The sequence below is a fragment of the Pseudomassariella vexata genome, assembly GCF_002105095.1.
Source record: "Pseudomassariella vexata strain CBS 129021 chromosome Unknown BCR38scaffold_18, whole genome shotgun sequence".
Taxonomy (NCBI): Eukaryota; Fungi; Ascomycota; class Sordariomycetes; order Amphisphaeriales; family Pseudomassariaceae; genus Pseudomassariella; species Pseudomassariella vexata.
Genome location: NW_024467973.1, coordinates 616,228 through 629,858, shown reverse-complemented (window position 1 = coordinate 629,858; position 13,631 = coordinate 616,228). Strand labels below are relative to the sequence as shown.

The window sequence follows — 13,631 nt, the reverse complement described above, 5'->3', positions numbered from 1 at the left end:
AGAATATTCCAGCCTTGTCTCACGATTGGTACAGCTTATGTGTTGCTGATTCCCAACGCTCAAGCCAGTAATTGTCAGCCATCAGCAAAAATATCATGTATATTAGTCGTTATGTTCCAGAAGCACTCGTTACCGCTGGTTCCGTGTTGCCATGGCAGAGCAACCCCGATTAAATCAATGCCTGGCTGAGGCCTTTTTCGGGCCGGTTATTACAAGTGTTAACGAGTTCATGTCACCTCCCATTTCAGACATGCTCCCCCTCAATGGCTTGTGCTCAGGTACCAAATGCGTCGGCTACCCCATAAACGCCACAACATGGCTTTGAAGATAATTGCCGCTCCCGCTCGGGACGCCCCGATGACAGGGATAAGAGGCAGTTTCTGGCTTGGCAATTTTGGTCAAACTCAACGTGCGATGGATTCCAGAATATATCCATCTTACAAGCCTTGGCACTTGATTCAGCTTAACAAAAGCTTGAGGTAAAGCGTCTCGTATCCTGCAGAACACCGAGGGCTTCGCTTACAGCAGGCTTTGGAGGATAGCTTTGGCTGTTTCTCCGGATTCTCCTCAATGACCTTGGTGCCACTTTCCTAATATGCTAGAGTACGTTGCTCTGGTGCCTACCCCTATCGCAGGCAATCAATTAACCACAACGGTGATTCCCCTAATTTAAGATCATGGTGAACTAAAAAGGCCTTCTTGGTGTATTGCGCTTTCGTTTGTTTTCAACGATTTTCCGTAGTCCCTCAAGGTGTATCGAACGGCCAAGACGAGATATACTTCTGCAAGTATTTAGCGTCAGCCCTATAAGCACTAGTAGCTCACAAATCTGACGCCATCTGGAGTGAAGAACACATCAAACATGTGGCAGCCTCGAAAGCCCAGCTCTAAAGCGCATCGGCCATTTCAACTAAGATGCAGTCGTTGAGTCTAACATTCGCCGAGGCCGCCCAACACATATGGATCAGGTGTAGCTCGAAAGGCAAGGCTAGCCAGCCGGGAAACTGCCGACCCAAGATCAACTCCGGTAGTTCTATACTGCAGAGTCAGCTAGTCTTGGTGTCGCCAACTTGTTCGCCGTTCTTGGCGGTCGCATGAGCTAGAATTCTACAGTTTGGGGGCCCTGTCGTTCAAGCTATACTGCTGCAAATCAGCCAGGGTAGTTAAACAAACGTGACATGTGAAGCGTGTCCATTGTGCCTGTCGCAGCTTTCAAGGACTCAACCACAACGATTCGAATGTGGCTTTACCGACCACATATGTGCTCGATTACATCTTGCACTAATCCGGGTCGACTTTCTTTCACTGGTAGATCTTAGGGAATATGACCTATCGGTGAGAGTATCTCGCCGCTGCCAGTCGTGGCTCGCTGGTCCCGTAGTAATGAGACCGATCACAAGATGACGCGCTTGCTGTTTTTAATTACTGCAAGATTCAAGCCGCGCATTGGTCGAACAGAGACCAAGCAAGACGAAGACCCACGTGAAGTCCAACATCCCTATCTACCCAGAATCGTGCCTAGCTTTACTAGTCATCAATTTTGACCAAAATTCGTGCCATTCAGTGTTTCTGTAGCCCATTTATCACCGGCGCCGAACTTTCTCAAACTCTGGTCTTCCTCTTAAATGCCCTTGCTCTCTTCTTTGTGAAGTTTCGTCGAGATTCTTCCAAATGCCATCTCTGCCTCATCCGTCGTTAGCTGTAGCAAGATATCGTTCCCTCCTCGCTACAGGAGCATTCATGCATGCTCTGTCCAATCCCTTGGGCTCGAAATACCATAGAGGGCTTTTCGTTCCCAAATACCCTTTCCTTTACTGCTGCATTGCACATCCAAGCAGCCCAAGATGTTGACCACCGGCCTTCTTACCCTCCCCACCTTCATACTACCAGGGCTTCTAGTGCAGGGCCTCAGGTTCGACCCAGCATACGAAGGGTACAATCTCAACGAAAACCCTGATGCGGAGAATCCTTTAGACTACTGGGGAGAATGGGAGGATCACACTTACAATCCATCGCCGGAAAGCTGGCGGTTCCCATTCTATACACTCTTTCTTGACAGATTTGTCAATGGGGATCCCACGAACGACAACGCTAATGGCACACTTTACGAGCAAGACATCATGAGCACACAGCTCCGACACGGCGGCGACCTCCAAGGTTTGGTCGATAGTCTTGACTACATCCAGGGCATGGGTGTCAGGGGTCTCTACATTGCTGGCTCCCCTTTCATCAATCAGCCCTGGGTACCAGATTCATATTCTGTAAGTCAGCCAGAAGACAACTGGAAAACCGAAATAGCTAACGTAGAGAGCCACTTGACCACACATTGCTTGATTTTCACTATGGTAACATCACCGAATGGCGTTATGCGATTACCGAAATACACAAACGGGGAATGTACATATTGTTGGATAATACAGTTGCCACGTACGTGTTCCCAGCTCATTATTCGCCCTTAGTATGAGATCAATAGGCAATGTCCAATTTACTCACATTATCCAGTATGGGTGACCTCATCGGCTTTGATGGCTACCTGAATGAATCCACACCTTTCAAAACAGATGAGCATGCTGTCATGTGGAAAGGCCACAGGAGATATCACGACTTCAATTTCGGCGTCGACTACAACGAGACTTGCGATTTTCCCAGACTGTGGGACGAAAAAGGATACTTGGTTGGTCCTGAAGTCACGAGCCAATTCAAAGGTTGCTACAACGGCGACTTCGATCAGGTAAGTCTTATGCACCCACGTGAAAAACCACTCGATGAACCTCACCAATGACCAAATCATAGTTCGGTGACACGGAAGCCTTTGGTGTGTTTCCAGACTACCGCCGTCAACTCACCAAGTTCGCCAGTGTTCAAGACCGACTTCGAGAATGGGTGCCATCCGTCCAAGCTCGAATCTCGCACTTCTCGTGCATAGCCATCGCCATGCTCGATATCGACGGTTTTCGATACGATAAGGCTACTCAGGTCACCCTCGACGCATCGGGTCACTTTTCATCTCATCTCCGAGCTTGCGCCCGTCGACTGGGAAAGGAGAACTTCTTCCTGCCTGGCGAAATCACCGGCGGCAACACGTTCGGCAGTTTGTACGTTGGCCGCGGGCGACAGCCGGACCAGTACGTCAAGGACTTGACCAGTGCGGCGTCCGTGACTAACGAGTCAACCAACGTCAAGTTCCTGCGGGACGAAAACCAGGGAGCACTCGACGCAGCTGCGTTCCATTACTCCATCTACCGCTCACTGACCCGGTTCTTGGGTATGGATGGCAACTTGGAGGCCGGCTTTGACTTGCCTCATAATTGGGTCGATGCTTGGAACCAGATGATGCTGTCCAACGATTTTCTGAACCCCAATACAGGTTTAGTCGATCCGCGGCATATGTTTGGCGTGACAAACCAGGATGTCTTCCGATGGCCGGGTATTCAACAGGGTATCGAGCGAATGCTTCTCGGTCAATTCATCACCACCTTGCACATGCCTGGCATTCCGCTTCTGCTCTGGGGCGAAGAACAAGCCTACTACCTGCTGGATTCAACAGCAGACAATTACATCTACGGAAGACAGTCGATGAGCTCCTCGCCCGCTTGGGAAGCGCATGGATGTTATAAGGGAGGCAGCGACCAGTACTACCGCATGCCACTCGATTCAGCACGACGTGGGTGCCAGGACCCGAAGAACTCGTGGGATCATCGAGACCCGAGTCACCCCATTCGAAATATCATCAAAGCTATGTACAGGATGAGACTCGACTTCCCAACTCTACGAGACGGCTTAGCCTTACAGCAGCTTTCCAACCAGACCGAGATGATCCAGTACCCCGGTAGTAGCGGCGTCCAGACGGAGACTGGTTTGTGGAGTGTGGTGCGATCCGAGGTGTCGGGGGTGCAGTCTCTCGGCTCGATCCCCGTCTGGCTAGTGTACCACAACCGCAACGAGTCGACTCAGTACACCTTCGACTGCTCATCAGACACGGAAGCGCTGATATCCCCCTATTCGTCAGGAATTTCAGTCAAGAACCTCTTCTTCCCCCACGACGAGCTGATGCTGGTTAAGTCGCCCAAGAAGCTTGGACTCAACGGGTCCGAGGACATCAATGGCTGCAGTCCCACTGTGAACATGCTGCCGTATGAGTTCAAGGCCTACGTACCCACAAAGTTCTTCGTTCCTCCCCCGGCCATGATAACCAAATTCCTGCCCGGCCATGATTTTCGGATTCCTTCTCAGGGACAGATCATGACGGTGAAAATCGAGTTCCACGCCTCTGCAGGCATGGACTGCGACAGATTCACCGACGTCATTGAATTCAACTCCATCACCTCTAGCTTAGCGGTGCCCCAGATCGACAAATCTACCATAGTCTGTAACAACATGTCCAAAGAAAACGTTGAACGATCCCCTTATGTCGGCGCCGTTGCCTCCGCTTGGAGCTGGTCTGCAGATGTGACTAATTTTGCAGACGGCATCCACGAGATCACAGTCCGCAACGCGACGACCATTGACTTGGGTTCTTTCACCAACTCAGTGGATCGCTTCCTGCTCCGAATCGGGACGGCTGACAACCCCCTCGTCTTTCCCTCGACCGGAAATTATTCGTCGAGTCTTCTGATGAAAGACGGGTCCGGCACATACTCGGTCAACCACAACGCCCCCGGTGCTAGCAAGTGGAGGTACTCTCTCAACTGGGCATCTACGTGGAGTGACTGGATGGATTACAAGCAGGGCCACGCGGCGATTGAGCGCCAGGAGTGGTCTGGCACCAATACGCAATCATGGCCAGGCCACCACGTCATTGTTCAGTACTGGAGCCAGCTTCTGGGCAGCAGCAGTTTCGTTCAACACGGGGATTTCAGCTTCAAGACTCCTCGGCGATTTCCACACCTCTTTGCCAACGGCCCTTTCAATCAGTTCGGTTTCGATGCCGGACTTCGGAATGAATTGACACTCGTGTCGGCCTCCCAGTGGGAATGGCATTTCATGGATGAATGGCCGAGTCGCTTTCAGCTCAATGTCTGGGGCATGAATCCCGACATGCAACCAGACCAGTCCTTTGTGTATGGCGACATCGATGGCGATTTCGTCCTCGACCGCCTACCCCCTTCGAGCTTGGTCGAGAGCGCTGTCAATGTCACCGACGTCCCTCCATCACCATACCTCTCCTATCGCCTAGTTCTCAACGACGGTGCACTACGCTTTGACATGGTGCCTGCAGGAAATCGATGGGTACAGCTAGCGCTGTACATACTGCTGTGGATCTTCCCCCTAATCACAGGATGCATAACCATCCTCGCCTTCCGGGGTTCATTCTACAAGGTCAAGTTCGTCGAACGGGGTCTGAACGGCGTCAAATCCACGTTCCGTTCCTACGCCCGCAAGACGATTCAGGCCATGACGCCGCGTGTCCACTTCGGAACCTGCAAGTGCGATAGTGGCAAATGCGCCACCAACGTTGCCGAGACGGAGAAGAGGCGCATGGTGCTTATCGGGACCATGGAGTACAACATCGACGATTGGAATATCCGCATCAAAATTGGCGGCCTTGGTGTGATGGCTCAGTTAATGGGGAAGTCGCTGACGCATCAGGATCTCATTTGGGTCGTGCCTTGCGTTGGGGGGATTGAGTACCCCATTGACGAGGTGACCGACTCCATGTTCGTTGTCATCCTGGGCAAGCGATATGAGATCAAGGTGCAGTATCATAAGGTCGAGAATATCACCTACGTGCTGCTTGATGCGCCTGTGTTCAGGAAACAGAGCAAGGCTGAGCCGTATCCGCCGCGCATGTGAGTATCCCCCTTTTCATTCTCCAACCTAGGCCCCTTTTCACCTTGATTCACACCAATTCATCAATTTGATCGTGGTCAACACGCGCGACGATCACCCAATACATAATCCAAAAATTTATCGCTGATCATGCTACAGGGACGACCTCGAGAGTGCCATCTACTATTCCGCTTGGAATCAGTGCATTGCTCAAGCGGCCCAACGATTCCCCATCGACCTGTATCACATCAACGACTACCACGGCGCCGCTGCTCCCTTGTACCTGCTTCCCAAAACCATCCCCTGCGCCCTATCACTACACAATGCCGAATTCCAAGGCATGTGGCCCATGAGAACCCCAGCAGAAACCAAAGAGGTCTGCGAAGTGTACAATCTCGACCCGGACGTCGTAGCCAAATACGTGCAATACGGATCAGTGTTCAACCTGCTGCACGCCGGAGCCAGCTATCTCCGCGTGCATCAAGACGGCTTCGGCGCCGTCGGCGTCTCGAAAAAGTATGGCGACCGGTCCTTCGCCCGCTACCCTATCTTCTGGGGCCTGACCAAAATTGGCCAGCTTCCCAATCCCGATCCTACAGACACGGCCGCCTGGGACAAAGACGCATTCTTGCAGGAGACCAACGTCAAGATAGACAATAACTTCGAGGCCGGTAGAGCGGGCCTGAGACGACAGGCGCAGGAGTGGGCCGGACTGGAAGTCAACCCCGAGGCGGAACTCTTCGTTTTCGTCGGGCGGTGGTCATTGCAGAAGGGGATTGACCTCATCGCTGACATATTCCCATCGGTGCTCGAACAGTTCCCTGAGACGCAACTCATCTGCGTGGGGCCGGTAATTGATCTCTACGGCAAGTTCGCGGCGCTCAAGTTGTCAAAACTAATGGAAAAGTATCCCGAACGAGTCTTCAGCAAGCCGGAATTCACGGCACTGCCACCTTGTATATTTAGCGGAGCAGAGTTCGCCTTGATTCCCTCCCGGGATGAACCATTTGGCCTGGTGGCTGTTGAATTCGGGCGAAAGGGGGCACTCGGCGTTGGGGCCCGTGTTGGCGGGCTTGGTCAAATGCCAGGATGGTGGTTCACGGTTGAATCCATGGCGGCTGCGCATTTGCTAGCCCAATTTCGGGAGGCAATTGTGTCGGCGTTGGCAACCAAGGTGAAGACTCGCGCCATGATGCGTGCGTGGTCGGCGAAACAGCGGTTCCCCGTGGCCCAATGGCTCGAGAAGCTTGATGAACTGCAGTCAACTGCCATCAAAGTCCACGAGAAGCCCAAGAAGCGCCCGAAGAAGTTTGGAATTTTAGCGCATGCCCATTTCGCTGACGAGTGCGGCCAAGTGGTGCCGACCGTGGATGTTCATGACTACGGAGATGAAGATAGGCCAGGCAGCGACTTGTCAGGATACTTAACACCTCAGTCTAGACCAGGAACACCCGAATCGGACTCGGAGTCGGATTTCGATCTCATGACACCCGCATCTGTCCCGGTCACACCCGGTCTTACAATATCCATGCCTACTTCGGGTCTGGCCACACCAGCCGACGAGCTGGTTACACCACCCTTGACCCCGGGCCAGCAAAACTTGTACCTGTCTCCCACCATAGCAGAAACTCATGATGGCCATGTCCACTCCGGCCGAACATCCGCCCTCAGCCTGCAGGATGTTGTCGGCGACCGCAGCGACTTCAATCTTCTCAAGGTGGACCCCTTCTTCACCGACTCGCGCGGTGAGTTCTACGACGCTTTCGACAAAATGCTGCAGAGCCTCAACTCGCACAACTCCACCACGGAGCTCTGCATCGAGGACTACCTCGTCAAGAGCGAGAAGGAGTGGTTCACCAACTACCGCAACGCCAAGCTGGGAAGACTTCCGGGGCCTCCGCCTGTCGCTCCTCCACCGTGCACCAGTTGCGGCTGCGGAGGCGACAAACACAAGCAGAAGCCCAAGAAGCTATGGGCTAATATTACCGACAAGATCGAGCCGGCTGATAAGGAGTACTTTGGCCTGGCGGATGATTACAAGCCGCCCAGTGGGTTGAAGAAGTGAGTTCCATTCTTATTCCATATCCCCCCTGATCATCGCCACCGCTGTTTTCGACCAAAATATCTAGAAGCCAGATAACTAACCGAACATATCAGACACCTCCAACGCCGCGTCTGGGACTGGCCCATCTACGGTATCCTTCTCGCCATTGGCCAAATCATCTCCTCCAACTCCTACCAAATCACCCTCCTCACCGGCGAACTGGGACAAACCGCCACCAAACTCTACGTCATCGCCACCATCTACCTTATTAGCACCATAGTCTGGTACGTCCTCTCCCGGACGTGTAAATCCCTCTACGTGCTCTGCGTCCCCTTCTTCATCTACGGGTTCGCCTTCTTTATCCTGGGCTTGTCCCCCTTCGCTTCATCATATGCAAGCAGGGGCTCGATGCAAAACGTAGCAACCGGGTTCTACGCAGTAGCTTCGTCCAGTGGCGGATTAGCTTTCGCTCTCAATTTCGGCGACGAAGGTGGTTCCCCCCTCACAGTGTGGATCCTCCGCGCTACCGTCATCCAGGGCTTCCAGCAAGTCTACGCCATCATGCTCTGGTATTGGGGCAGTCTGATCTCGTCGGCCAGCGCAGCGGGGTATAGGCAGAAATTCAGTCTCGCCACCTCGCCTGCCCTTTTGGGAGTCTGTTTCCCCATCTCCATGGCCCTCTGGGCCACAGGCGTAGTGCTTTTCGCCGGACTGCCGGATTACTACCGCGAGACGCCAGGCGCGCTTCCTATGCTGTGGCGCTCTCTGCTGAAGAGGCGCACGGTTATGTGGTATTTCTTCGCGGTTGTGATTCAGAACTATTTTCTCTCCGCCCCGTATGGTAGGAATTGGTTCTTCTTGTTTAGCTCGCAGCATGTGCCCACGTGGGCGATTGCCTTGCTCGCACTAGCTTTCTTTGGGGTGGGGTGGGTCGTGGTGTTGAAATTGTTGTCCATGGCTAGCCGTAGTCACTCGTGGCTTTTCCCACTGTTCGCTGTGGGATTGGGAGCACCGCGTTGGGCGCAGATGCTTTGGGGCACGTCAGGGGTTGGACTATACCTCCCCTGGACTGGAAGTGCTGTATCGTCTGCACTTACCAGTAGGGCGCTTTGGTTGTGGCTTGGACTGCTTGATGGAATCCAAGGAGCAGGAATTGGCATGATCCTTATGCTGGTTCTTACTCGTGCTCACGTCGCGGCGGCTATTGTAGCCGCACAGGTCATCGGTAGCGTCGCGACGATGGTTGGAAGAGCTTCGGCGCCTGATAATCTTGGGCCGGGGGATGTGTTCCCTGACTTCTCTGAGGGCGCCGGAATTGCGGCTTCAAAGGGTTGGTTCTGGGTTGTCATGTTGGCTCAGCTGGTGCTATGTGTTGGGTTCTTCAAGTTCTTTCGCAAGGAACAAGTTAGTAAGCCTTAGAGGCTTGGTCGTGACTAGACAGTCGTTTATATACAGTCTTCTAGACTGTCCATCACTAGAAGCTTCAAGCCCCAAGTGGCCTTCACATATATTTTAATTTTCATTTTCAATTTTAACGGACCACGTTGTCAGCTTGAGCTAGCTTCGCTCGATGTTTGGGGGTTTGCGTTACTCTCATGAAAATGATGGAAAAGTTTGGATGAAATTGAGAAGAGTACTGTAAGACTCAGCAGATTTTAGATCAGCATGTTACAGTTTCTTTTGTTAGCCGTTTCTTCTAGAGAGTACCATGAGCACAATGAAAATGCCCATAATTATCAGTGCAAAATCGGTTTCTTCAGGATATATTCAAAAGCACATGCTCAGCAGAGGCACAATCAGAGACAGTGCCATATATCATAATGAGGATAGAATAATTTAACGTTTCATGACGAATTCGAGCGGAGTGGTGTCAGGGTACGGCTAGGCCGAAGGCAATAGTACAGAGTGATGGGGAGTAACGGGCGTCCCTCCTACGTAATACCGGGTGGTCACTGGCGGTCTCAGGTAGGGGTGCCCACGGTGATGCATTGATCTCTGCTCCTTCCCTATCCTACTTCAAGATGGTCCTTATATAGATAGCTAGGCCGCCGCTTGGACCCGGCATAACAGCAGGGTCGGCGATGCCAAGGATCTTGACTCTCGTCATCCCAAAGCTTCACATAGATTGTAATCATGACTCGGGAGTCTTTTGTCCGAAACACCCCTCCGGCGCCCCACCGGTGTCTTGCGTTCAGTGTCCTGACACCCACTGGTGCCTATCGCATTCTGTTCTCTGACAAGTGGAATTATTTTATTTCTTTGGATCAGACTCGGTGCCCAGATATGTGTGATAGGACCTAGTTACGTGACCACCATTTCCTCGTATTCATGGCATGGAATCTATCTTTATATCTTATATTTTTTTTTGCAAGAAGGGAGATTTCTGACTTTCATCGATAACTTCTTCGAACAGCGTCAAATCATCAAACCGATTGCGGCATTCGATTCCTAACGACCGTTTACGTCGGACAGTGACCTCGCATCGCACGCGAAGCGAGGACGCAAGCGATGGCGGCGCCGATGGTGATCGACGGGGGACGGGCGGGACTCGAACAGAGTTTTCACCACCCCCACGCCAACGAAAGTGCCCACGCACCGAACGTGGAGCGCACCAGCAGAAAGAACGCAGAGAGGGAAGGGATCGGAAGAGAACTACAAAAGGTAGAACAAGAGATTGCCGACTTGGTCCCACGTGAGAAGATTGAGGTCATGGGGGGTTTGATGGAGCGTTGGCTGGGGTTGAAACTAGCCGGCAGGACGCTGGAGGAGGGGGGCGACAGACCCGCCACACATGCCGACGTACTGGCAGTGACTCTGGCCCTTGCCGAAATTCCTGCGGCGATCCAGACGATGGTTGAGAAGACCATGCAGGATACGGTGAAGAACGTGGCCTTGCCTACAACTCGATCCTGGGCCTCAATCGCCTCAGGATCGGCCCAGGGACGGGGACCCGGTGAAGCCCCAGTGTGGCAGCAGCGGGTTGTAGTGCCCCAGCGAAGGGAGAGAGAGGTAGTGATCCGGGGGACAGAGGACCCTAATATGAAGAACAGATCGGCGGCTGAGGTCGTAAAAGCGGTGAACAGTGCACGCGGCAGCACCGATGCAGTGGCGGCCCGCAGGCTGCGCAGTGGCGATACCGTAGTGACGTTTAAGCAGTCGGCCTCAGCGGCGACCACGGACAGCAGGTGGGTGCGTAGTGCCTTCGGCGATAAGGCACTTCTCAACCGCAGAGAAGTTGCAGTGATCGCGAAGGGGCTGCCTGCGAAACGGCTGCGAGAGGTCCACGACGAGAGCCAGCTACTTAAAGACCTGAAGCGGGACAATACAAAGCACCTCTCTAAGGCTAAAAGAAACCTCCCCCGGGCGCCGCAAGCACCGTATGCGGCCCTGATACTACACGTGGATAGCGTGGAGGCGGCGATGGAACTATGCTCCGAAGGGCTTATTTGGGAGGCCCAGATATTCGATTGCGAGCCGTACGACGGCAATCTTCGGGTTCGGCAGTGCTACCGGTGCTACGAATACGGCCATATCGCGAAACACTGCAAGAAGACGGCGCGTTGCGGCGTCTGCGCTGCAACGGCACACCCAGGGGGTGAAAAAGACTGCCCCGAGAAGGCACCTAGCGGCAAAAAACGTTGTGTGAACTGCAAAGGGAAGCACACGGCGTGGGACAGGGACTGCCCTACGGCAGAACAGCAGCGGCTACGCGTACGCGAGGCGTACGCTCACCGCCCCCGACAATTTGAGGTCCGCAGCTACTCGGACGGGTTATCTAGTGAGGGCAGGCTCACACCACCTAGCTCATTGACCAGCGACGGGTTTACAGTTGTACGACCCCGGGGCCGCCCCCTGGGCGGATCGCGAGTGGAGCAGGAGCGAACCGAACGGTCTGCGTCAGCAATGCGTAGCTTCCTCACTAAGGGACGTACGAACGAAGATATACCATCGACAGCTTAATGGTAGTCTCTATTCTCTACTGGAATATCGCAGATTCAAAGGCGAACGCAACGCTAGCGCTGGATAAGGGGGGTGACTATGATATAATAGCGGTTCAAGAGCCATGGATCAACCGGCAGACGAAGGCGATTTATTGCCCGAAGTCTTCCAGGTACGAAGTAGTGTACAGCAGCGGCAGAGCTGCGCTATACGTCCATAAACGATACGACGTGGCTACGTTGCGACCCCGTACCGGGATGGACTGGAGCAGTATTACGTTCGGGGCAGGCCCGGACGCCCTTACAATCTGGTCTATCTATTCACCAAGCCAGACCGGGAGCCGCTGGGTCAGCCCGCTCCAAGACCTCCCTAATGGGGCGCCGGAGGGGACACAGGTCCTCGTAGGGGACTTCAATACACATCACCCGCTGTGGGACGTCCACGGACGGTCATCACGGGGCAGCGACAACGTAGTGGAGTTTGCGCGATGCTGGCGATTAGAGCTCGTTACGCCGTTCGGGGAAATCACACGGCAAAGGCACAAACAACGAGACTCAACTATCGACCTAGCCTGGGTGACGAAAGGGGCTAGGATTGATTACGATGGGGACCCGGGCCTAGAGGGCTCAGACCACAGAGCGCAAGTGATTAGGGTAATATCCAACGGGGAAGCAGTCAAGGAGGGCCGCCGCAGTGTTGAAGGGTGGAACTGGGCGATGGCGGATAAGTGGCTCATCGTAGCCGAATCAAGCCAGAGATTTATGAATTATTTGCCGGTTGAGACGATAACGGAGTTGGACCAGGCTGTTGACTGGGTTATCCGGAACCTCCAAGAGATCGCCGACGTGGCGGTCCCGAGACGCACCGTTGGCCGAGGCGCTGGGGTCCCGTGGTGGTGCCCGCAGGTTAGCAAGGCTTGCGCTGAGACGAAGAGACGACGGCGGGACTACCTCCAGGCAAGGTCGCAGACCAACTGGGACGAATATACAAGAGCCGGCCAAAAACAACGGCTCGAAATCAGCGAAGCGCAGACGCGTAGCTGGCACGAGAAGCTCGAGGGGACGGCGAAGGATCACAAAAGCCTGTGGGCACTGCAGAGGTGGGCTAGGCTACGGAGCTGGGCCCCCCCTGAGGCCCACGGCTTGCCAGATCTCCGGAGGGACGCCGGCGACACGCTTACGGCACGTACACATGATGAGAAGGCAAAATTACTAGCTGAGAGGTTCTTCCCAGACCCGTATATAGATCTATCGGACCTCGATCGCGGCCTATTACAGACGAGACCAGAGCTGAACGTCCCTAGGGAGGTGACCACAATGGATATCGAGTCTATCATCAAAGGAACGGCTGCTCGGAAGGCTCCCGGCGACGACCTGATCCCCACTGGCCTGCTAAAGGCCTGCGGTGAACCCCTATAGGAGATCCTAGCGGATCTGGCAACAGCTAGCTTTAGGCTGGGGTACTACCCGGAGCGCTTCCGCTCAGCGAGGGTGGTTGTTATCCCTAAGCCTAATAAAACGACAGCTCAGAAGCAGACCCCTGGCGGCTGGCGCCCCATTGCCCTGCTTAGCACGGTAGGGAAGGTAATAGAGACGGCGATGAGCCAGCGTATCACCAAAGTAGCTGAGGCGGCCGGCCTACTACCAAACGGCCAAATGGGTAACCGCGCTGGGAGGTCCACCGAACTGGCAATACGTATAGTTGAGGACGTGGTCTATACGGCGTGGAGACGCGGGGGCATCGCCTCGCTGCTACAGCTAGACATCAAGGGGCATTCGATACGGTCAATTACAGACGGCTGATTTCCATATTAGCCCGGAAAGGCTACCCGGAGTGGGTTCAGGAGTGGGTACGCAGCTTCGTGGAGGATAGGACGGTA

General features: G+C 53.9%; 1 protein-coding gene across 1 annotated transcript; it reads left to right on the top strand.

The window, feature by feature from the left end:
- Positions 1-1,844: 1,844 nt before the first annotated feature.
- BCR38DRAFT_401060 (alpha-1,3-glucan synthase) lies at positions 1,845-9,232 on the top strand (the record flags this gene model as incomplete). The annotated part of the gene is made up of 6 exons (XM_040857752.1): positions 1,845-2,265; positions 2,310-2,427; positions 2,503-2,731; positions 2,794-5,789; positions 5,929-7,830; positions 7,927-9,232. 6 exons carry the CDS (start codon positions 1,845-1,847, stop codon positions 9,230-9,232), a joined length of 6,972 nt encoding a protein of 2,323 aa, XP_040711022.1.
- Positions 9,233-13,631: the final 4,399 nt, after the last annotated feature.